Below are 25,328 nucleotides of genomic sequence, written 5' to 3'. Positions count from 1 at the left end.
GAGACCCCACAGACCAGTGTCAGGAGCCTGGAAGGAGAGCACAGGAAGCAGGGCTGAGGGCCGCTCACAGGGCTCCCGGGGCGCGGCCTTCTCAGAGGCTGTGAGCTCCACGTCCGGGGCAGGCAGGGACCCTGAACTGTGTCCGTGAACTAGAGTTGGCTTCTGGGGCTTGTGCTTCTCAGGTGACAACATCTGTTTTAACCAGCACAGAGGTGTCTTGTGTGCTTGTGTTCTGCTCCCAGTTGCTTGACTTTTCTTCCCCGCCCCCCCTCCTCTTTCCACGAGAGATGCTAGTTGCCTACCTGCCCCCTGCCCCCACCCACCCCCCTGCAACTTCAGCAGGACAGGCTGTGTCAACCCCGAGGCTGGCTCTCGGTTGACCAGACTGCAGATGGTGGTCAGCAGGTCTCAGGCAGTGGCCTCCACCTACATCGGGGCCAGGGACTAACCAGCTTCCTAGCCTCTCTGCCTCCCACATAGGTTGGGTTGTGGGACGGCCAGCAGCCTCCTCCCCCAACCCCAAAAGCTGACTGAGTGACAAAGCTTCCTTATATTCACACCTGTGGATCCACCCTTTTTGATAAACTCTAAGAATCTTTGGTCCCTTATTATTAGCAGTACTCACTTATAACCACCTCGCGGCAGAGTAGCACCTCGGGTCCTACATCTGCCAAGCAGGTGACGGGCCTGGAAGCTGCCCTGGGGTGCTCAGGTGAGCATCAGCCGCAGGCAGGTGGGCTGAGACACACCCGTCAGCTAGGTGTGCAGACAGCCAAAGAAACCTGAAAACAGGTGGGGCACAGGTGCCCATCGAGAGCTGGGAAGGTGGGAAGGAGCACCTCCAACTCGTACGGCGGTGGTTGCAGGGCGGAGGCTGGAGCACCAGTTGGGAGAAACCCTCCCTAACAAGCTCTCCAGTCCTCCAGCCCGGCTTCCCTCAATTTAAAACATGTTCTTTCAAAGTAAACTCCTCTCATGTGAGCTTCAGAAAGGCTGGGCGCTTGACAACAAGCTTTCTTTTGACGAAAAACAAAACAAAACGAAGTAAGTCATTCCTGGGTGTCTGAGGGCTCAGGCCTCTTACATGGCCCAGTGCCATTGGCCCTCCGTGTCTGTGGGCTCTGCATCCGCATCCTCTTCAGTCCTCAGTTCAACCGAATCCGTGGACGTGAGACCGCGGATACAGAGGGTCAGCTGTTCTAGTTCCCCCTGGGTCCTGTTTTTGGTAACTTGGACATAGAATTCTTTAGGCCACTCCCCACCCCAAGTCCAGGGCATGGAGTGTGTGTCGCTGGCCCTGACAAGGAGACACAAGGAAGGAATCAGCAGGATAGGGTTTAAATTTTCCTTCGAAAGACCCCAAAGCCATAACCCACTGCTCGGTCACCACTGTCGGTGTATCTTCTTCCCATGAGAACTGTCTCAGGCCGTGCCTGCCTGCTCCCCTGTGAATCCCTTGAGCAGGTGAGCATGGACGCAGCTAGAGGGTATCCCCACCCCAGGAGGATATTTCCACACCACCCTCCTCCCCTGCAAAATCTCTAAGACAGAGGAGCTTGCAGGCCCCCACACCTGCCCCAGTCCATGGAGGGGTGTCAGCACGGAGCGCCAAGTGGCACCGCCCAGCTGTGTGTTTCACCAGCCCGTGTTCCTTCCCTGAACGTTTGCCTTAAAAAGTGTTGTGTGCTTTCTTGAGATAACATTCACATGACATAAAATTCACCATTTAAACCAATTTAAAAATGTATAATCCCGGGGTGTTTAGTAAATTCACAATGTTGTGGAAACATCACCACTATCTAATTCCAGAGCATTTTCATTACCCCAGAAAAAAACACCATTCAAGACAACCTCCTCCCTCCAGCCCCAAGCAAATGCTCGTCTACTGTCTGTCTCTGTCGTCTGGACACTTCATATAAGTGGACTCATACAGTATGTGGCCTTCTGTGTCTGACGTCTTTCAGTGAGCATTGTATTTTCAAGTTAATTTCTTATCTACAGCTGAATAATATTCCGCTGTACAGATGGACCGCATTTTTTAAGTTCACGCCTCCTTGATGGACACTTGGCTTGTCTCCACTCTGGGCCTTTGTGAGCTGTGCTGTGTGAGTGTTCTTGTGTGGACACACGTGCTCATTTCTCTTGGGTAGATAGCTAGGGATGACATTGCTGGGTCGTATGCTAACCATAATTTCAACTTTTTGAGGAATCGCTGAACTATTTTCCGTGGTGGCTATGCTATTTTATATTCCTGTCGGCAGGGCGTGAAGGCTCTAGTTTCTCCACATTTGTTTCTCGTTGTCTTCATCTTTTCATGTGCTTATTGGCATCTGAATATCTTCTCTGGAGAAATGTCTGTTCAGGTCCTTTGCCTTTTTGTCATTGGTGAGGGTTTTCTTTCTATTCTAGATACAAATATAAGGTATATGACTTGAAAATATTCTATTCTGTCAGTTTTCATTTTCTTGATAGTGTCCCCTGATACACAGAAGTTTTACATTTTGATGAATTCCAGTTTATCTATTTTTCCTTCTGTTGGGTGTGCTTTTGGTATTATATTTAGGAAGCCATCGCCTAACCCAGGGTCATGTCCCTGTGCATTTCTAAGTAAAGCAGCAAACAAAAGTAGCTATGGCCCTGGTTCTAAAAAACAGAAACATAAATAACACCGTGTGTGCGGGATCTGGTCTTAGGAGCTCTTTTCTGTCTGCCCTGCAGAAGAGGCCCAACACAAAATACCATGCGTTAATAGAAGTTGCTGGAACCGGCATGATGAGAATATGAGCAATGCAACCACACAATGCATAGAGTCCTAATTTGAAAAGTGAAGCACGGCGTTCCCTCCCAGTTTCCCAGCCTTGTGTGAGGGTGATGCATGCCAGGAGGCTGAACAAGTTTACCAGGAAGACAAGACTCAGACCATCGTCCGTGTTTTCTGTTAAAAATTTCCTCAAACAGATGAATCTTGAAAGCACCTCAAAGTGAAAATAAAGTCAACTCTGAAACACTTTTCTCTGCCAAGAGGAAGCCATGCCCAAGTTCTGCGAGACGTTTGATCCGCTCCCCAAAGAGTCGGCTGAGATGCTGTCAAAGCCCACTGTGAGCAGTGCTAGGTCCTGCGTGGCCAGTTCTGGGCAGCACCCAAGATTCTCCACCGAGATTCAGGGTCTAGATTGCTGGTGGGACCTCTGAGGTCAATGACCAGTGAAGCTTTATGGCTTCAGGACATGGAAGAAGCCAGGCTGAGGCCCAGCTGGGTCACTGTAGCCCAGGGAGTGGTTTGCTCCTTCTGAGCCACCCTCGACCTCCCCGGGGCTCCAGAGCAAGAAAGCAAAGGCACATGGAGCCAGGATGTCTGAACCACCCTCTCCAACCCACTCCAGGTGCTCAGGGCCCAGCCTCAGGCCCACAGACACAGGCAGGTCAGGGGGCCAGGAGCCACTTGGGTGACTTTCCTGAGGCCTGGAGAGGCCACGTCAGCTGGGATCACCCTTTCCCGGAGGCCGAGCTGGCTAAGAGCGTCCCACCCCTTCCTCCTCAGTCCTCAGGGCTCCCGAGGCCCAGGGAACCTCCCTCTGAGGCTAGATGCAGACACCACTAGGTACAGGACCCCGGTGCTCGCCTGCACACTGCTCCAGAGGTGGCAGGAGTGAAGACAGCGTCAGGAAGACTCACTCCCTCCTGCTGGTTCGTTCATTCAGTCAATGTACAGAGAAAGTGCTTGACATCTGTCGGGAGCCAACACTAAACAGATTGGATCAAGTGGATTAAATACACAAAACACAAAGAAAACGCCCCGACATTCCTGCTCCTCCCTAGTAAATGTCTCGTGCAAACTTTCCCAGGCTGTTTCGTGCACCGAACACGTGTCTGTGTGGGGAGGTTCTCCGGAGACATGGAGCTGGTAGCACATGTGGACACAGACAGGAGAGGAGATTCATGGTGGTGTTTATGGAGGCCGGGCACCCCCCTGTCTGAGGGCAGGAAAGGCAGACCCTCCAGCCCCAGAAGAGAGGACCCCCTGGTTCACCTTTGTCCTCATTTGGTCGTCTGGCCGGTGGGGTGGTGGAGACTGGCCCCAGCCAGTCCCCAGTTCAGATGCCCATCTCTCCTGGAGACATGAGCACAGACACAGCCTCTCTGGGCGTCACTCACGGCAGTCAAGCTGACATGTACGATTAACCATCGTGACACAAATGTAGAAAATACACTCAGTAACACTTGATGTTTTGAGCGGAATGGGGAGCTGTGTTAGCTTGCCAGGTGGAGCTGCTGTGCAAAGCACCACAGGCAGTTTATTCTTAGTCCTGGGGCTGGAGCTGCACTTGGTGCTGTGTGCTGGATTCTTGTGAGGCCTCTTCACAGTGGAGGGGGTACCCTCGTGGCTCTCTTCTTTCTAGAAGGACACAGGTCCCCTCCCGTGACCTCATTTAACCTTAATTGCCTCCTGAAGACCCTCAGGTTGGGGTTAGGGCTTCGACGTGCGGCTCTGGGACAGAGTTCGGTCTGTGCTGCGTGTGTGCGGTTCACGGCCGGCTCTTTTTGTTTACTGTATCTTGAGTGCCGTCTGTGTGGGACAGGTCTTTGTCACTCTGCAATGTCTAGTGCACACTGCAGGGATAGGCCTCCGTACCCATGTGACCCCCCAACTGCTCTATGTGGGGGCCCCCCACAGGCCCCCACTCTACGTGCCTCTCCGTGGGCTCTTCCTGGAAGTGAGGCTGCTGAGCTTTGGGTCAACACGCATGGTGAGCCACCCCAGGCCCGCTTCTGTGATGTCGCTGCAGGCAGCATCTCTAAATCCAGTGACCCTAACTGGCCACGAGCCCCAGCAACACACCGTGATGTCTTTCTGGTCAGAGAACAGGAAATCCTAAGCAGTTTTCTGAAGGAGGGGCTTTGGGAGGAGAGGAGAGGTTGGGTTTGTGGTGAGGATCAGCCTGGAAGATAGAGGAGGATGGGTCCTCTGGGGACACTCCTGGTGCCGACTCCAGGGCCTGCAGTGTAGACCAGGTACATGGGAGGGGCTGGGGGCCAGTGCTCTGCTGCTCCAAGAGGGCGTGGATCTAAGACAGAAGGGGCAGGGAACACAGTTCGGGGTATCCAGCATGGCTTCCTTGAATGTCATCCCCCAAGCCAAGCTGCAGAGGCTGCCAGGAGGGTGCGCTCTCTCCTTCCTCGGCCCCAGCCCCCTCCCACCTTCGGGGCCATGTCAACTCCAAATAGCCTGAAGGTTGCAGGCCATTTGCTCCTCTTGGGAAGAAGAGGGAGGAGGACAACCCAGCCTGGGCAGATGGTTAATAAAGAACATGCCGAGTCAAGGGAAACACAGAGCCAACTGCCCGATTTCTTACATATTTGCAGAAGCCACAAAGGGGGACGGATCACAAAGCACCAATCGGAACTCGCCGTTCCCGCCTCTAGCCCATGTGGGAGGACTTCTTGCCAAGCCTCCCGGCCTTGTGCCCACAGCCTAGCCCACAGGGAGAGCCTGGCTGGAGGGCTGCAGTCACATTTTTGACTAGAGGGGAACATTTTTACTCGGTTACTCCGGGATCTGAAATCACTCAGGTGTGTCTCGGGGCTGCTGCCTCAGACACATGCGAGGCCAGGGCAGGTGAAGTCATCTTTCTCAGCTAGGCGCGCACGCCCCAACCCGCAGCAACACGCCTCCCACCCCCGGCCGTCGCGGGAGAGCAGTCTTTCCTTTCCAGGACTGTGTTCTGCCCTCCACGGGTCACAAGCCTCAGCGTCACTGCAGAAGGGCTAACAGTGGGGCCCTGACGAGTGACCCGCTCCCTCTCCCCGGGTCCCCAGGCAGGTCTTGTACGGAGCCTCCTGCCTCCGGGCCTGAGGTGCTGACCTCAGACAAGAAGCTCAGCTGAAGACTCAGCACCGTGCCCTCCTACAGTGTGGTTAAGCCACAGCTCCAGCTCAGCAACCGGGGAGCAGGCTGTGAGCAGCCGTCCTGTGGACCCATCGCTTCACAAAGCATCAGGAGATGGAGCTGGTGTCTCTCCCAAAAGGCACACTTTCAGAAGCCTGGAACCAGGGGCCCCGATGCCATCCCTGCCCTCTGCCCTCACCTCCTCCACCCTCACCTCCAGCTGGGGCTGCTGTGCTGGCTCGTGGTCCAGACACCACACCCCAAGACTAACAGTCATGAAAGACCCTGGGTCTCGTCTCACCAGCCCCAGCACACTGTGTTGGGGGCTAAGCCTGATTCAGGCCCTCCACTTCATGGACATGGACAGGAAGAGCTGTCCCCATCTCCCACTCTCTCACATTTAATCGTTTTTATGAAATAGGCAAGAGGTCAGATGAAATGAAACGTGAACCTTCAATTTCCAAGGAAAACACAGGGCCTCTCAGGAGTCTGTCTGCGAGCAGGACGGGACTGCCAGGGGCAGAACGGGGTTGGACACTTCTGAAAAGCCAGCTCTCCAACCCATGTTGGAGCCAGTGGGTTGCCACCAGCTCATGGTGGGCTCCTGGTTCAGCTGCAGAGCAGAGGGTGTGGGAAGAGTATCAGGACTGAATCAGAGAGAAAGGGCCGTGTTCCACGGCTCCCTTGCCTCCGAGCGGCCACTTAAAGCCCCAGGGGTCGCCGGCCCCAGCAGGAGGTGTGGAGCCGTCCACGTGTCCGCCCTTCCTGCCTGGGGCTGTGACTCGGCCTGTATTTACAGGACACTACAGCGGTTACCAGAGGGGACAACTGTAATTCAAACAGCTGAAAATAACTGTTGGCAGAAAAGCCCATACTTAGAGCAGACCTCCTTCAGCAATTCCCACAGCTGGGCCCGACAGCAGAGGAGGGCACGGATGTGCCAGAGCTCAGCCGGGCAGGGGGTACAGGCCCTTGCCCCTGCCCTCAGCTGGCCCAGCTCTGCGCCCTCCAGGCACTGTGAGCCTCACAGCACCCGCCCGCTGAGTGCCCACACACGGCAGCAGCCCTTTCTCAGCAGAGGCCGCTGGGCACTGCGTGATGCCAACAGGCAGATGTCTGTCTCGTGAGCCCACGGCAAAGGCCACCAATGCCACCCAGGTGCCTCACCAGCAGCCCCTGAGGATGAATACCCGCAAGCAGACCCAGGACCCTGCACACACTCAGGCCAGCCCTCCCCTGGGTCCTCTACTCCATACACCCTGAAGACTCTGCAGAAGACACAACTTCACAGGGACCCTCAGTCCAAGAATCCAGAGCAGAGTCGAAGACCAGCTCATGTTATATATGTGGCAGAGGCTCAAAGTCAAGTGAAACACCTGCTTCAAAAAGACGCTTTCACTGCTGGCTGAGCCATGTTCGGTGCGGCCCTTGAGAACAGTGCACTCAGCTGTGCAGCCATCACTGTCGCCTAATTCCAGAGCACTGTCATCACCCCAGAAGCAAACCCCAAAGCCTTCACTGCTCCCCACCCCCACCCTAGGCTGTGACTTTGCTCATTTATCAATCACCCCAGAGTCTGTCTGTGCAAATATGAGCAGGTATGAACGCAGACTCTTACCCCCTGCTCAGTGTAGCATCGTGTGCATAAAATTCTGCACTCTGTGTTTTCTCCTCAGTACGTCTTGAGGACCCAGATTTTAAGAGCTGAATAGGCCATCTTCCTGCTGTTTCTCAAGAGCTGCCTGGTACCCCAGCAACAAGCCAGGTCAGCAGAGGGGCTGGACAGCACGGGCATCCAAGATGGAAAAGCCATGGCAGCCAGGAACCACAGTGTGCATCCTTCTTGCGTTCCAGAGGAATTTGTGGTCTGTCCAGGGACACTTTCTGATGCCGTCTTTAGGCCCATGGAAACTGCAGCCTGTGGGCCAGGCTTGTGCAAGTGCCCAGCTCCTCTGCTGACCGCCCCAGAGAGCTGCAGCCTCCTTCACTCGCAGCTCCAGTTGTGGGAGGAGACGCAGAGACACCTGAACCTCTGAGAAGCCACATGACCTCTCTGGGACTCAAGTTTGTCCGTTGTAAAGGAGGGACAGGTCACCCCCCTCAGAGAGACCATGGACTCGAGGACACCAGGCTTGCCTGTGAGGCTCCGCAGCCCCGGGAGTCTTCCCCGACAAAACCAGCTCCTTTTGCAGGAAACAGGGCTCATTGAGTTCCTGCTGTGACAACAGCCCTGAACCTGACGCCTGACTCCTGGTGAAACACACACAGTCTCTGCAGCTCCCTCACCCCCATTCTTGGGACACCAGGACCCCTGCCAGTCAGTTACCATGGGGCCTGGCAGAGAGCATCTGCAGCGCAACCCCGCAGCTCACAGCACTCGAGGTTAACTGGTCTGTGGCACCAGTGGATGAAGACTTAAAAAGTAACAAAGGTGAGGAGGACGTATTTTAGTTTCAGAAGCACCTCACGACAGAGCGTGGTCGGCAGGGATCTCCCAAGGGGCCTGAGGAGTACCCAGGGCCGCGGGATCTGGAAACCTCCTCATGCAAAGCCCAGGGAGCTGCCGCACTGAGTGCAGGGTCCCCTCACCTTCTGAATTACGGCAATTCCACTGATTCTGCCGGCGCAGGAGATCCATCAGTGTGTGCTAAGTGTGCCCAAGTGCCTCAACAATGAGGGCCGCCAGAAAGCTGCTGGAGAGATGGTTTGGGGGTTCTCTTCTTCACGCTGACAAACCCTGAATCTAAACCTCAGTCTCAGATTCTGCCCTCTGATGGTCCTGAGCATCAGAAACATGCATCTGGTGTCTTCAGTGTCAACTGCACAAAGAAATTTCATTCACTAAAAGATGCTGAAAGAGACTGGGGTGGCTCCAAGGTCAAAGGCTTACTAGCTGCAGGTGGGAGCCATGCGGGCTTGGCCGTCACCTGGCTCCCCTCTCCTGAGTCTGGGAGGCGGAAGGAGGAAGGTTTGCAGGGAGGCAGACAGGCAGCACAGCTGTTGGCCCAGGGGTCCCGGTGTCTCAGGGGACTCTACTCCCAACACGCAAACACATGTCATGACACAGATTGCACTTGCCAGCTCACTGGGGTCCCAGCAAGAGGAAGACCAGTTAGGCTGCTTGACCTTCTGAGTCACTGCTGATGCCCTGACGTGTCCGGAGTTGCTGAGACTCCACATACAGCTGAAGTCGAAGCAGCACAGCTCCCACTGCCGGCCTCCAGGCCAGGGCAGTCAGTGCAGGGGAACCAGGGGGAGGGTCAGCTGCAGACGCAGCCCCCAGGAAGGCGTGGGATCTCTGCAGGGACGTGACGACTCCAACTAGCAAGTGACAGTTATTTCCTAAGTGATTTACTGTTTGAAAAAGTGTAATCCCTCACCTTGGATTAGAAATTCTAACAAGACTGTAGACGTTTATCAGCTATAAATGTGCCCCATGGGCATTTTATAGGGATTTATACTTATATGGACAGAGGTACTTTTTGGCATTTGATTTAACTCCCTAAAACACACTATTTTTAATGGGTGCAGTTCCAGCTGGGAGACAAAAAGGTTTAGGAGGTGGGTGGTGTTTGCACATCAGTGTGAATGTGCTGAGTGCCCCTGACCCGCACGCTCAAAAAAGGGTAAAATGGTCAGTGTGATGTTGCCTGTGCTTTCTCACAATGAAACAGCCTTCCATGTGGGTAGTGTCAGGACTCTCTCTCCTCTGCAGGCCGACAAGGCGCAGCTCTCCGGGGCACCTCCCTCCCTCTGTGGTTCTCGCGGGACGGGGAGTGTGGTGGGTGGGCCGGGGGCATGGCCTGCCCTGGTGTCCCCACAGAAGACAATGCAGGAGTGAGCAGCTCCAGTGCCAACCGTCAGTATCGCCCTCATGTCCGCCTGCACCTGTTAAATGCTACAAGATAGCTTGGGTTTATGAGACCCCGGGTGCAGGTGGAGTCTAACAGAGACGCGGCTCCGGGCTGAATCACTTTCCCACCGGAGAGGGTGGAAAGTACAGAGAAAAGGGCAAAAACAGGAAGACAGATCACTATGCAAGAGGAAATCCAAATCTTGCTTACGTCTCTGGAAAAGAGAAAAGTTCACGATGGAAATGTTAATCTCTGGACTCCAAACCAGCACAGGTAAACCATTCCCATGATAAACACCTTGCGCTGAGGTCCCACTGAAGTTGCTGCTGCTGCTAATGCTGCTAAGTCGCTTCAGTCGTGTCCGATTCTGTGTGACCCCATAGACGCCAGCCCGCCAGGCTCCCCCGTCCCTGGGATTCTCCAGGCAAGAACGCTCGAGTGGGTTGCCATTTCCTTCTCCAATGCATGAAAGTGAAAAGTGAAAGTGAAGTCGCTCAGTCGTGCCCGACTCTTCGCGACCCCATGGACTGTAGCCTACCAGGCTCCTCCATCTACGGGATTTTCCAGGCAAGAGTACTGGAGTGGGGTGCCATCGCCTTCTCCGCCCACTGAAGTTGACTGTATTCTAAATAAGGGCTCTCCTGGCGACAGGAAGACAACATGGTCGTGAGGTGGGGGCCCACCTCGGTTCCAGCTCCCAAGGCTGGGGCTTCCTCTGACTGCCGACAGTCACATGTCACACCCATCACAGTGAAATGCCTGGATGTCACCCCGTACATCCTTTGTTGAAAGGTGCCAGATCAGCCCTCACCAGCGGCTATTATAAATAGATTCCAAACAATTTCAGTTGAGAATTATGTTTGGAAGCTTTGACCTTTTCTGAAGCTTCAGTTTCATCATACACAGAATGAGAACAATCATATAGCCTGGTTTGTTGTGAGAGTCACATGATAGCTGGAAAGTCCTTGGTCAACCTCAAACTGTTAAATGAGCATTTGTTATGAGAGTAGAAGGGATAGGTGCATTCTGGCGCCATGAACACGAGGCGCTGGAGGAGCAGCTCTGACCTTCACCCAGGGGTCCTGGCTGCAACTGGGACAAGCTGCTCACAAGCCCCTCACCTCCCTGGGGTGCTGATGCCAGTGGTCTCCGGACCACATGGGAGCCACTTCTAAGGGCTCCCTGAGTGGGCAGGTAACAGCGATGGATCTTAGGCAGGAATGGATGCTAAAGGGAAACAAGCAGGCTGCGATGGAGCCGGCCAACGACACAAACATACAGAAGGCACAGTGTGAGATGCCCACGAGACACGCCTTGATGCACCATAATATGAATGTGACGAGGATCCCCGAGGTTGCTGCGGGGCCGGGCAGCGCGTCGGGGCCAGTCCTGCCTCTAAGCTGTGGAACCAGGAGGGAGTGATGGGCAAGGAGCCAGCCTGGCCCAGTGCAGCCAGAGAGAAAGAGGAGGGGGCAAGACAGGCAGAAGGCTGAGAAACAGTCTGCGGTGCGGGGAGCCAGGCCAGAGTTTGGGAAGGAAGGAGAAGGAGAAGGAAAAGGTAAACAGGAGCAAGCAAGCATCTCCAGAGCTGAGAGCTCGGGCCTGGAGGAAGGCGGCACAGGAAGGCTTCATCCCAGGCTTGGGGCCACTCTTTGAAAGCAGGGCTTCCTTCCCTCGGCTGCTGCCTGTTCACAGCGGTTCCCTCCTCCTCACTGGTGAGCCCCACTGAGGCTGCATCACCGTGGATGGGTGGGCTGAAGACACACCCTCTGGATTTCCACCTGCCTCCGGTCTCCACAGCTGTCCTCTGCCACGAGAAGCCCTTTAAACAGAAATGGCCTGTCGCAAGAACACCCTTAGTGTCTCTGTGCGGGGTGATTTCATGGGAGCTGCTCTGGGGCGCAGCCTTCTCCCTGGGGGCGCCTATGGTAGCCCCCACCAAGTGCAGCTTCTCCTCCAGCTGTCTTCATTCTCGTCCCGAAAGATTTCCCTCCAAATGCAGTGGCATTTAATTGGATTCAAAGCGATTACTAACAGGAATGAAAACAGCTTCCTCAGCTCACTGACCGTGAGAACACAGGCAGGTGTAGACTAGATGGGTAAGAAAGAAGATTTAAGTTTCCAGTGTCCTGGAGCTTTTTTCCAGGAAAAATGCATCAAATAGAAAATGCTTAAGATCTTTAAACATTTAAGATGAATACTCATCAACTATTTCTCACCTAAACAAAAGATGTTTTAGCCAGCCACTGTTTTTTTTTTCCTGCTCTGGGTCTTCGCTGTTTTGCTTGGCTTTTTTCTCGTTGTGTCAAGCAGAGGCTATGCTTCGTTTCGGTGCAGGGACTTCTCACTGGGATGGCTTCTCTTGTTGTGGAGCACAGGCTCTAGGTGCGTGGGCACAGTACTTGCAGTATGTGAGTTCTAGGGAGCTTGTGCTTCAGTAGTTGTGGCTCTTGGGCTTAGCTGCTCCATGGCATGTGGGATCTTCCTGGACCAGGGATCAAGCCCACGTCTCCTGTGTTGGCAGGCAGATTCTTATCCACTGCACTACCAGGGAAATCCCTGTTTTAACCAGCCACTTTATAAACAAGGACACTCCACCAGTTCACAGAGCATCTGCTTAAACCTCCCCGTGGTTCTGCATCAGCTTTGGCACAACCTGCACAGTCTGTGGGACCCGGCCCCTCTCTGGAGCTGCAGTGGCCCCACGACCTGCCCCCCAAAGGACAAACAGGACCAACCTGCTCGCCGCAGCGCTAGAGACTCGGCAAGTCCAGAAAGGAACGGCCATATTCGCCGGCCTGAATGCTAGGTGGGCCCTGGGGCTCTGCCTCCGTGGGAGGTACCCCAGCACCAGGCACACAGGGGAGGCTGGCAGTGCAGTCACAGAGTCTATAGGCAGGGTGGTTTCAGAAGGCCAAAGAATCTCTCCCTTCTAAAAATGGGCAATGGCACATAACCCTAACCCACTCTGGAAACAGAAACACAGCCCTGTTATGTTACCAGAGGAGTCTGCTGCTTTGTGTTTAGACAGATTTTTACAAACAGAAATCCTACTCACACTGGCAGCTTGACAACCAGGATTATCAGCTCAAACATGAAAAGAAAGCCCCAACCGTGCTTCTGTTTTGGGGCCTTATTTCCCGTCAGACTGGAAATCCTTGAGCTCATGCTCACTGAAGAACCAGCTTAAATACACGTGTTAATTGTCGCAAATGACCCACTCGGACCAGACAGGAAAACAACACCGTGACCACATTCAGCCCCACGACCCTCCGGCCCCTGTGGAAGCACGCTGCTTCAGCAGGTACCGGCCCCCTGCACCGCCTCTCCCCTGGAGCCCTGTCCTGAAGGTCCCCCGGGGAGACCTGGCTGGGAGGGGCTCCCTGAACTCGGGGTGTGGTCAGCCTGGACTCTCGGAGTCCCCCGTGGCCCCAGGTGGTGCTGTCTTAGCCGAGGGCAGCCCCTCACCCCACAGCGCTGCTAGATCCTTGCTGGCCTCACTGCAGCCTTCAGGAGGGTCAATTCAAAGCTCACGAGTTTTCATGCCACATAAGAACAGTCTTCAAAGGTGTGTTTTAAAAGACCCAATTCAAATGTCATTTTAATGCCCTGCTAAAGAGAGGCCCACTGGCATAAATACACTTTAGTTAAAAATATGCCTTTTAATCCAGCAAGAACCTGCATAATAATAAATAAATACCAATTTAATTAATACCAATTAATCCTGAATCTGACATGTATATAAAAGGTACAACACAGTTTACTATAGTGAAAAATGGGAACAGTGTAAATTAATATGGGATTAGTCAGAGTTTGTTACATTCATACAATTGCTATGTCTGTTAAAAAGATGGTAAATACTATATAATCTACAAGGAGTCAAAAATGTGATGCTAGACTAAAATAATCTCTGTAGTATGTGCATTATGACCCTGTTTATATAAAACTGTATCCAACGAGTTGTATCTACACCAAGGGGTCTGGAGGCGCCTCACCAAACTACTGACAGTGGTCGTCTCAGGCTGGTGGAGTTATTTCCATGTTGTTTGAATTTTCTTTTACAAATATGTTATAAGTAGTAGAAAAAATTTAAACGTTTCTTTTTAAATTAATTAATTTTTGGTTGACCTGGGCCTTTGTTGCTGTGCAAGGGCTTTCTCTAGTTGCAGCGAGCTCGGGCTGCTGCACAGACTTCTCATTATGGTGGCGTCTCTTGCGGAGCACAGGCTTGAGGTGCTCGGACTTCGGGAGTCGCAGCCCAGGGGCTCAGAAGCTGGGGCTCGCAGGCTCGAGGGCACAGGCTCAGAAGCTGTGTCACACGGGCTTTAGTTGCCTGGGCGTCTGGGATCTTCCTGAACCAGGTATTGAACCTGCGTCCCCTACGTTGGCAGGTGGATTCTTATACTGGACCACCAGGGACGTCCCAGAAAAAAGCAAAACAAAACGTTTTTTAAAACAAATGTTTTACAGAGGATTTAATGACCTAGGATATGTTTGTGATGTGTAAAGATTTTTAAAAGAATCCAAATTATTAATATACTATGGGCTTAAAAGCATTGAAAAGTATATATGACTAGCAAGTAAATAAGAAAGGAGCAGATTCCAATTCCATCTGTGTAAACGCTCACTGTTTATACACAAGGTATCTGTGGGGCTTAGCCAGCTGTGTCTCCCCTCCCTCCCAAAGGCCCAACTGGAGGAGAGGCTGCAGTGACACGGATGGAGGGAGTGCGTCCAGGAGATGGGGCGGCCCTGGCTGTCTGACGGCGCCTCCAGAGTGGCCAGCCTCCCCAGGACAAGCCCTGGACTCTTCTGGACGGTGCGTGGCTTGGGCTCTGTTTGCTTTTTAATGAGCTGCGTCAGCACATTCTCTCCCACATCCACTCCCACTCCAGGGTGAACACGGGGTTCAGGCGTTTTGTTTTCTGCATGTTCCCGTGGTAGAGCAGTGGGAGAATTTTTGTCCTGTTTTATAATTAGAAAATAAAAGGAAATTCTCCAAACATGTAAACGTCCAGAAATCACTGACAAAAAAGTAAATGTGTCTTGTGAAACATCTCCCATAGAAGAGGGTGTTTACCTGCAGGTTCTATGCCTGTTCCGAAAAGTGTGGGCACAGAGAGGAAGTGAATTCAGTGAAATTACATCTTTACCCTACCCTCAACACACAGCCTCAAAACCTTAGGCAGTGTCTTAGGAAACAGAATAAAATGAGGAAAAAAATACAGAAATTCAGTTGTGGGAACTTAAAAGGTTACACCCACTGAATGCTTTATGCTCAGCAGTGAACCCCTAACTCCAAAACCAAACACACCTCCTGCTACTTAATGCAGAATCCAAGAAAAGCATTTATAAAGCAGAAATTATAGATTCTGCCAGTATCTGTAACCAAATTTGCAACCAACTTATTTTGAAGAACACCCCTTAATTACTTTTTCTGGCAACTCACTTAAGTGACATCACAAGCAAATACCCTTACCTCCCTACCCTACCCCCAATCATGCAGTTTCTGATAACCAAAAAAGTTTTAAAATGTATCTTCCTCATTCTAGGAACCCAAAAGAATGCCAGAATGCCAAGAACAGTTAACAGACACATGCAAATGACCCATATTTATGTTTATTTTAAAAGTAAATAGTTGCTGAGAGTCCTCTAATTATGCTGGCAATCTTTTGGTATACTTAAGTCATCAAGCCTCCCCTGGCACTGTGGGAGGCCCCTTACCCCAGGGGCAGAGAGCCACTGAGATTCCATTAGGGCCCCTCCTCTGGTCGTGGTCTGGGGCCTGAAGGGTACAGGCCCATCTCATAGATGATAAGAACACAGGGGTCGATAGTACTGGGAGGTTTTATTTTGTGGGTAAGTGGTGACAAGTGAGTATCTGTACTTCCTGTTTATTCTGCTGAAAATAGAGACACTCCCAGTGCCTTTGCTCGTCTCCTCCTGCATTCCCTCCGCCTTGGGCCAGTCTCCCGCTGTTCTCACAGGCCCAGGGAGGACAGGAGTGTGTGTGTGTGTGGGGGGGGTGGGGGGCAGGGCGGGGGGGGGGAGGTGGGGGGGGCGGGGGGGGGGGAGGTGGGGGGGGCGGGGGGGGGAGGCGGGGGGTGGGGGGAGGCGAGGGTGGGGTGGAGTGTGCCGGGAGGGAGCAGATTTTGACCAGATTTGGATTCCTCCACTGTGAGTACTTAATTCTGGGGACTGCTGTTCTTCTTAAGTGGGCAAAGCATTAAAGTGAAAGGTACAGTGACACCTCTTACCCTTCCAAGGGGAAAACCTGCACAGCTTGTAACAGTAGACAGCCCTGGGCGGAGGAGGGATAGTGGAGTATGTGCAGAAGGACAGGAAGCTGCAGATGTGAAGGCTATGGGCGTGGGTTTGATCCCTGGTCAGTGAGCTAGATCCCAGGGGCCACAAATAAGAGTTCCCACGCTGCAACTAAATGTCCCGCATGTTACAACTGAGATGCGGCACAGACAAAGGTACATTTATATCTTAGAAAAGACACATGCCACTGAGTAAAAGACAACCCTCAGAACAGGAAGACATATTTGCAAATAATGTGTCTGAATGAGGGATTAATATCCAGATAGAGAACCAAAACTCCACAACCGGAAACAAACCACCCAGTGCAAAATGAGCAAAAGACTTGAATAGATATCTCTCCAAAGAAGGCATATGAATGATGATTAAGCAAGTGAAAAGATGCTCAACATCACTAATAATGGGAAACACTAATCAAAACTACAGTGAGCTACCAGCTCATATCCATCAGGATGGCTATTACCCCCAAACCAGAAAACAGGTGTTGGTGTGCGTGTGGAGAAACCGGAACCCCTACCCCCTGTTGGTGGGAATGTAAAATGGAACAGCCACTGTGAAAAACAGTATGGGGCTTCCTCAAAAAAATAAAAAATACAGTTACCATTCCACTTCTAGGTTCATACTTGGGAATTGAAAGCAGGGTCTCGAAGAGCTTTTTGTCTCTCATGTTCACAGCAGCATTATTCACAATAGCTTAACGTGGAAGAAACCCACGTGTTCATCAATGGATGAGTGGAAAAGCAAAATGTGGTAGCCATAGAATGTACTATTATTCAGCCTTAAAGGAACAGTAAATTGTGACATAGGTTACAGCATGGATGAAGCTTGGAGGACATTTTGCTCAGTCACTGAAATAAGCCAGTACAAAAGGACAAATACTGTCTAATATCACTTATATGAGGTACTCAGAGTTGTCAAAATCATAGAGGCAAAAAGTGGTGGTTGCCAGGTTTGAGGGAGGGGAGATGGGGAGTCAGTGTTTAACAGGTAGAGTGATTCAGTTTTATGAGAAGAAGTTACCGGGGCGGATGATGGTGGGTGCTGCACGACAGCAGGAGCATATTTAATTAGCCAGTGAGCTGAACACTTACATGGTCCCAACACGAAACTATTCTTTTTATAATTGTGTTTGTTTATCTGGCTGTGCTGAGTCTCCATGGCTGTGCTGGCTTTTCTCTAGTTATGGAGATGGAGGGCTACTCGCTCGTTGTGGTGCACAGACTTCTCATCATGGTGGCTTCTCTGGTCGTGGCCCCCAGGTTCTAGGCACAGGCTCTGTAGTTACGGCACCTGGACTTGGGGACTCTGTGGCATGTGGGATCTTCCCGGATCCGGGATCCAACCTGTGTCTCCTGCATTGGCAGGTGGATTCTTTACCACTGAGTCAACAGGGAAGCCCCTACACTGCTAAATTTTATATGTATTTGAATACATTAAAAAACAAAAAGAAAAATGTGGAAAATGTGGCACTAAATAGACCGTGGAAAGCACACAGTTCACAGTGTGAGCTGAAACAGGCAGGCAGAGCAGCGCCTACTCTGCCTCGGTGGGAACGTGCGTTGGCAACCTGTGCGCGTCTGCAGACAGCCGTGAAAGTGCTGCTACAGATAAACTGGTCACAAACAGAACCCGGTGGATCGTGCGTGGAGCCGTACAACACAGGCCGGTTTCATCCACGAGGCCTTGCTTCCCAGCTGTACTGCAGGCTGGACCCCAGCGCTTCACTCCTTCTTATGGCTGAATAAAACCTTGGTGGGCAGATACACCGCATTTCGTTTATCTGTTCATCCACCATCAATTTACAGAAATTTATGAAGTAGATGACAGAGCGGGTGTGGTTACCGTAAAATCACAGAAATAGCATTTCTGTGACCCAAAGCTCAGAGCCCATGCTGTGGGAAAGGACGTGGGGTTGGAGAGTTCCCTCCAGGACTCTCAGGCCCGTCCATTCCCAGGAAGGACAGCCCCGTCACAGGGCTGGTGGGCCTTTCCTGAGCACGGCGGGCATCAGGGTGGTGCTTCCCGCCTGCCGTCCGGAGAAGCGCAGCTGCCCCTGCCTCTCCCGGCAACAGCGATAGTATCGAGGGGCCAGGCTTCCTACACAGCGGGAACATTCTTCTCTTGAAGCCTGACAACAACCCGAGGTGGGCTCCCCCATAGAACCGGTGAGAACGGTAGGCTCAGGGGCCACCAGGCCATGATAGACTAGTGCTGGGGGGAGGGGGGAGCAGGGGGGAGAGCCCCCTGCAGTCAGGGTCCCTGGGAGAGTGCTGGGGGGCCGGGGTGAGCGCCCCCTGCAGTCAGGGGCCCTGAGAGAGTGCTGGGGGGCAGGGCAGGGGTGAGCACCCCCTGCAGTCAGGGTCCCTGAGAGAGTGCTGGGGGGGGGGGCGGGGGTGAGCACCCCTGATATCAGGGTTTCTGAGAGAGTGCTGGGGGGCCGGGGTGAGCGCCCCCTGCAGTCAGGGTCCCTGAGAGAGTGCTGGGGGGGGGGCGGGGGTGAGCACCCTCTGATATCAGGGTCCCTGAGAAAGTGCTGGGGGGTCGGGGGTGAGCACCCCTGATATCAGGGTCTCTGAGAGAGTGCTGGGGGGGGGCGGGGGTGAGCACCCCTTGCAGTCAGGGTTCCTGAGAGAGTGCTGGGGGGCGGGGGTGAGCGCCCCCTGCTGTCAGGGTCCCTGAGAGAGTGCTGGGGAGGGGGGCGGGGGTGAGCACCCCTGATATCAGGGTCTCTGAGAGAGTGCTTGGGGGGCGGGAGTGAGCGCCCCTGCAGTCAGGGTTCCTGAGAGAGTGCTGGGGGGCGGGGGTGAGCACCCCTGATATCAGGGTTTCTGAGAGAGTGCTAGGGGCGGGGGCGGGGGTGAGCACCCCTGATATCAGGGTCTCTGAGAGAGTGCTTGGGGGGCGGGAGTGAGCGCCCCTGCAGTCAGGGTTCCTGAGAGTGCTGGGGGTGGGGCGGGAGTGAGCACCCCCTGAAGTCAGGGTCCCTGAGAGAGTGCTGGGGGTCGGGGGTGAGCGCCCCCTGCGGTCACGGAACAGAAAGGCAGCGGCTGGAGGCGAAGCCCCAGCGCTGGAAATGCTTACAAAAAGGTTAGAGCCCTGAGGCAGCTGGTTAATCTTCGGGCCACTTCTGTGAGGCCAGGGAAAAAGCAAAAAGTACAAAGGACAGGACGCGGGGCCTGAGGCCGCACGCCTGAGCAGCAGAGCCATGTGTGCGGCCCCGCGGGCAGCGTCCCGCCTCCCCTGGTCTGCCTAAGGCACAGGTGTGTCACGAGGGCGCCAGTGGTGCCTCCCACCCCACTGCACGTGCCAGCGGCACAGAGACCCGTTTCTCACACACGCGCACGGCTTCACACCCACGCCTCACTTTCTGTACCTCGGGAGGTGACGCCACAACCTGGGATGGCCGGCAGAGCTGTGGACGTGGGATCTGGACAACACACCAGCCCTGGGAGCAACTGATGACACAACACGGAGAAGCCAGAATAAAGAGACGAGAGGATGGCGGGGATGCAGGCTAGTGGAGATCAGGCCTGGCTGAGAGGGTTGAAGGAGAACAGGCACCCAGACGTGAGGGGCAGTTGGTGCAGGTGTAGCCACACAGGAGGGGCCGTGGAGGGCCCGAAGCCCCGGCGACTGCACCGGAGCGCCCGCGCCCGCCCCACCCCAGTCACCGTGAGGAAGTGGCAGCTGTGTTGACTTTTCGGGACCAGCAGCAGGACACACTGGCTCAGCCAGGGCCGCAGATGCAGCGCTTCTGATCTGGTGCCAGAGAACCAGATCGAGGTGAGGTCAGCGGCCCCCCTGCGGGCCCTCCTCCACGTCCCCTCCAACACCGCACACAGGAGGCCCTGGCCGATGCTCAGCGCGCTCTGCATGTGTGGCCCCCTCGCCACAGGACAACTGGTGGCGAGCGATGTAAGAACACCGTCAGTCAAGCAGGGACTCAAGTGGAGGAGAGAGAACCAGGTCCCCGGCCCCATGCCAGCAGCTCTGGGCTCGGCGTCTGGGCCTTCCGCCCGCACACTGCTGCTGCTTCCGGTGGGAAGAGCCCACAGCCCCAGGGACTAAGGCCAGTCTCCCTCCTCCCCAGACGGCAGAGTCCGCAGCAGAGAACACTGTGAGAGGTGCCCCCGCCCACCACACTGCTCCCCCAGGGCGGCGCAGAGGCCCCTCAGGGAAGGAGGGACAGTCACCCCACGGGAATTGGAAAGAGCCCTTTCCCCACGCCAGGCCTCCGCTGCTAGTGTCCTTCTCTCCAGGACGGTATTTAGAATTGTTAAGGTTCTCCCAAGTCCAGAGACAAGAAAACAAGTCTAATGTGCAGCTTTGAGGAGTAAATCCACCGGAATGCCCCCACCTCAGTCATTAACCTGTGTTAGCGATTTATTTTCACATAAAGTTATACTGCTGTTACAGGCCTTCAGAGCTAAAAACCAACCAAAGTTATAATCTAAAGTTTACATTTTTTCCCAACCCTAAAAAGACAGTGGAAAACATATACTAACAACCTTTACTTTAATTCTTGGGTTACTGGCTAATGACTCCGGTTAAAATACTGAAAATATCAATGTCATTTTCTCTCAGTATTTAAAAATCATGAGTCAACACAATTTCAGGTGGAAAATGCAGTTTAAATATTATTAAGAATGTTTTCTAAGAAATTAATGTTGACCAAACAGATCTTAATTTCTTTAGTCTCTCATCAAAGGCTAGAAAACAGAGTAAGTGGGATGGGTGGAGGGGATATATATATATAATTTGTGTTGTTTTACGGCAGGAACCACACAGCATTGTAAAGCAATTTTCCTCCAATTAAAAAATAAATAAAAAAAAAGAAATCAGAATAACATGGTTCTGAAATGACAGACGAAACTGGAAGGTGTATTTATTTTTTAAATGAGCGCCAAGCAGGAGCATGGGCTCAGTCTCTTGAGTACCTCGTTTCTGGATGAAAACCCGGAGCAGGGGGTTTGCGCTGGAGACGGCCTTGCAGAAGTTGTCATCGTTGTTGATGGGCAGCAGGTCGCCATGCACGTCTGCATAGCCAATGGTCACCTCGGTGTTGGCGATGTGGTGGGTGTGCACGACGAGCTTGTAGAAGTCTTCGAACCTCCCAGGCTTCTGGCGGTCCAGAGAGAACCTTCGGAACTCGGCTCCAAACTAGGAGGAAACAGATAGTGGGCGTGTGAACAGCAGGGACCGGCATCGGAGAAGAGGCGTCATGACCGGGCCTCCCGGAGGCCTGGACATGGCTGCATCAGCACCCCAGTCCTCGTGGAGCTTCGAGAGAAGGGAGACGGCAGTGTGGGGGAACAGTTCATGCGCATGGACCCCTGTCCTGCGGACCCCAGGAGAGGTGCGCAGCTCAGGCTGTAGGGTGGGGGCCCCTCCCTCACTGGGGACCCTGGAGCATCCCCAGGCTGGGCCACACTGTCTGCACAGCCCCCGACAGCCATCAGACACTCAGAGGCGTGAGTGAAGCAAAGGCCAGCTGCAACTTCTGAACTCTCCCCTAAGGGGAATGGGAAGTCCTGGGCAGTTTTAATATTAAGGAAGGAAATGACTGGATATGATTTGCATTTTAAAAACACCAAATGGCTGCACTTCAAAAGGATCAGAAGTGGCAGCAAAACTGAAAGAAGAAAAGAACCTGGTGAAAACCAAGCTTCACAAACCTCTGGGAGGCAGGAGCATGGGTTCTGGCTAAAAAGACAGAGCAGGTCCCTTTAAAAAAGATGCAGCTCGGCCCTGCTCTGGGAAACAGCCGGGCCCACCTCTTTCCTGTCAGCCCCTGGCTCTGGCTCAAATGCCCACAGCGTTGCCTGCAGACCTCCAGGCCACCTGCTAGGCGTACCCTAGGTCACCTCCCGCAGGCTGACCTGTCCAGCGATCTAAGGACACCGCCTGTTTGTTTGGCCTGAGGCCGCTGGATTAGGACACGCTGTTGTTCCTCACTTGGCAAAAGGGAACTTTATTCATCAGGCAGGACAGACTTTGTGCTCTTCTATATAACTGAAAACTAATTACATTGGTTCCAAAAAACACAAAAATGAAATGTCTAATGTTTACATAAAACTAACAGTTACATCACCTAGACATGTCAACTACAAGGGCAATGCAACTCAAACCATGCAGGTGTGAGTGGCTCTAAAATTTGGGGAGGCATCAGTCATGGAGGACCTCCGAGTTCTGGAACTGGCTAATTTGGAATGCAGCCCAAGAATGTGCATTTTTCACAAGTTCCCAGGAGAAGCTGATGCTGCTGGTCTGGGAATCACGCAGATAAAACCACTGACTTAAAGGGAATATCACCAGACCTCAACTTACACAGATCTCTGAGAAACAGTCTCAGATCCCATTTCCCTTTTAAAAAGCAAAGGAAAACACTATTCTTCATTGCCCCTGGAATAAAAAACTTCAAGTTTGGGAAAAGCCACCTTCAGTGGCTAATTAAAGTAAAGCCTGCTCCACACTCTAAGGTCCAGAGGCGCGCTCTCCTCCATCCCCTTGCCCTCTCCCCGTTACTTCTCAATATTTTCTCCAAGCACGCTCACATGAGCAGGCTGCCAGGCTGCCAGGGAGCAAGGCACACCCCCTCTTACACACAGGGAGACATCCTAGGCTGGCAAAACTTTTCAAGACACGAGATCAAGCAGACAACACAAGTTTAATGTGATTTCTTTCATAATCAGTTATCCAGTCACGTCATGATGTTTATTTCAATAACAGTCACCCATCATCTTTCCTGTTTGATATTTCACATATGCTAATTTCCAGAGCAATTAGTTTTTATCAACACTTGCCTCATTTTCACTAAACTAAAACTCTGCTCCCATCAAGCAGTAACTACCATTTCCTGGCTCCCTGACCCTGCAACCACCACTGTGCTTTTGCTTTTTCTCTCTCTCTACATATGTATAGATTTCTCTCTCTCTCTATATATATATATGTATATGCATATAATTCATTATCAGATACATGATTTGTAAACCTCTCCTCCCATTCTGTCTTTTACTCTGTGGTGCTGGGAGGGAAAGATAAACTTTTGATACAGTTGTGTAACTTACTTCCCAACCTAGGCCAGGCACAGTAATGCAAGTTTTTCTTAAAACTTTCCTTGAAATTGGTAGCTGTTTTACAGGTTGATTATGGAATAATGTAACAGACGAAGGGGTGAAGCTCAGCGGCTACCCTTTCATGAGTCCTGCTGTGGAGACACTGTCCACAGTGAGATACTGAATACGTTAGGATGTGAGTCTCCAGTGAATTTCAATTTTTGGTTCAGTATTCCATAGGGATCCCTCTCCCCTAATGCTGTGGTCTTCACATGTGACATATCCCATCAAGAATTTTGGAAAAACCTACTAGTATAAAAGGGATAATACACCTTTAAGTTGTAAATTTTTCATAATAAAAATAAATAGTTGCAAAGGATATAATTTCCAGCTGTGCTGTGCTTAGTCCTCAGTCGTGTCTGACTCGTTATGACCCCATGGACTGTAGCCCGCCATGCTTCTCTGTCCAAGGGATTCTCCAGGCAAGAATACTGGACTGAGTTGCCATGCCCTCCTCCAGGGGACCTTCGTAACCCAGGGATAGAACTCAGGTCTCCCGCATTGCAGGTGGATTCTTTACTGTTTGAGCCACGAGGGAAGCCCTAATTTCCAGCAAGCTGTAAATATTTTATTTAAAAATAAATATTTTATCATATGATCTTTTAAATATAGTCAATGAAATCTAAATGCCATAGTCATTTGATACTACCATCATGCATTTTAAAATAGAATGAACGAGCTCTTTTATAACAATCAAAAAATCCAACAAGGTTGTTTCTCTTTGATCTCTGGTTTCCATTGCACTGCCCCAGAAGAATTTAATCCTGATATATATATATATATTTTTTCCTCAGTTCATATAATTCATTGCAGTTAGCACACAGTTTAAAAATTCACCAACACACAAATAGTACAAAACTAAACAGCATTATAAATTATTCCCCCCTCAGGAAAATAAAACATACTATGATTGTCAAAGCTAGATGTCAGTCTAAGTTTTAGAACAAAGGAAGAATGTGAAACTAATAAAAGGAAAAAGCAATCACTTACAATGACCACAAAAAGAAAATCCAAAAGAAAGTCCGTTTTCTCACAGACATTGATTGTCTTCTCTAAATTAATAAAAATTATCTTAACATAAACTGTACTTTAAAAAAAAGTAGAAACTCTTCAAGTAACTAAAGATAATGCTCCAAGGCCATTTTCACAGCTTTTTTTTGTTTGTTTGCTTTAAATGCCTTTACAGCCAAAGTAACACACATTTGACCAAATATGTCCAAAGCAACACACAATGGAGTTTTCCATTCAGTATTTTAAGCACAAAAATAGGCTATGTTTACAGTAGTTAAGGCGATCAAATTTTAAACAAAAGCAATTAAAAAAAAAAGGGAAAAACAGTAAACATTTTCCATGCTACTCCCATAGACCTTATTTGTAAGTGCTAATCCTGATATTTTATCCTAATAATTTATGCTTGGTTACCCTATCACTCTCCTCTACAACAAAATTAGATAAATTGAAGTTAAACATTACCCTTGAGGCTAAGTGTCTCTTTGTGAAAATATTTCAAAGTTGTTTCTATAGGGAATAGAGTTTTAGTTTTGAAAAATGGAAAGTGTTCTGGAGTAGATGCACTACAATGTGAATGTAACTAACACTACTAAACTGTACACGGGCTTCCCTGTGGCTCAGCTGGTAAAGAATCTGCCCGCAACGCGGGAGACCTGGGTTCTATCCTTGGGTGGGGAAGATACCCTGGAGAAGGGAAAGGCTACCCACTCCAGTAGTCTTGCCTGGAGAATTCCATGGACAGAGGGGCTTGGCCAACTACAGTCCATGGGGTTGCAGAGAGTCGACGTGATTGAGTGACTTTCACTTCACTTCACTTCAAACTATATGCTACAAAGTGGCTGAGATAGTAAATTTTATGCATGTGTATTTTATCACATTTATAAATCAAGTAATGTAAAAAAACAGATTTTTACAGTAAAAAAATTTCTAGATTGAGTCTTTGCAATTATTAAATCAAATTGGAACATAGTTATAAGATTTGACAAATGATTATTAGCCTTCCAAAGTAAACATTTAAAAAGTCTTTAGTTTAATGAGAAGTATCGATTGCTAAATGTGGCCTGGCTAGCACTGATTCTTCTGGGGCTTCTTGTTGTCATGGTGTTGGTACTGAGAGGCCTTTCATGTGACAGGAGGAGA

At 51.4% G+C, this 25,328-nt stretch overlaps 1 protein-coding gene across 1 annotated transcript in view; it reads right to left on the bottom strand.

The window, feature by feature from the left end:
* Positions 1 to 25,328, bottom strand: part of PARD6G (par-6 family cell polarity regulator gamma) — a 77,949-nt gene that overhangs the window by 16,064 nt on the left and 36,557 nt on the right. Inside the window, exon 2 of the mRNA XM_027525910.1 lies at positions 21,000 to 21,222. Within this exon, the coding sequence (XP_027381711.1) occupies positions 21,000 to 21,222 (223 nt within the window). The remainder of the gene's footprint in view (positions 1 to 20,999; positions 21,223 to 25,328) is intronic.

The sequence above is a fragment of the Bos indicus x Bos taurus genome, chromosome 24 (genome assembly GCF_003369695.1).
Source record: "Bos indicus x Bos taurus breed Angus x Brahman F1 hybrid chromosome 24, Bos_hybrid_MaternalHap_v2.0, whole genome shotgun sequence".
NCBI lineage: Eukaryota > Metazoa > Chordata > Mammalia > Artiodactyla > Bovidae > Bos > Bos indicus x Bos taurus.
The sequence above is the reverse complement of the archived record's forward strand: the minus strand, read 5'-3'. Positions and strand labels throughout refer to the sequence as shown.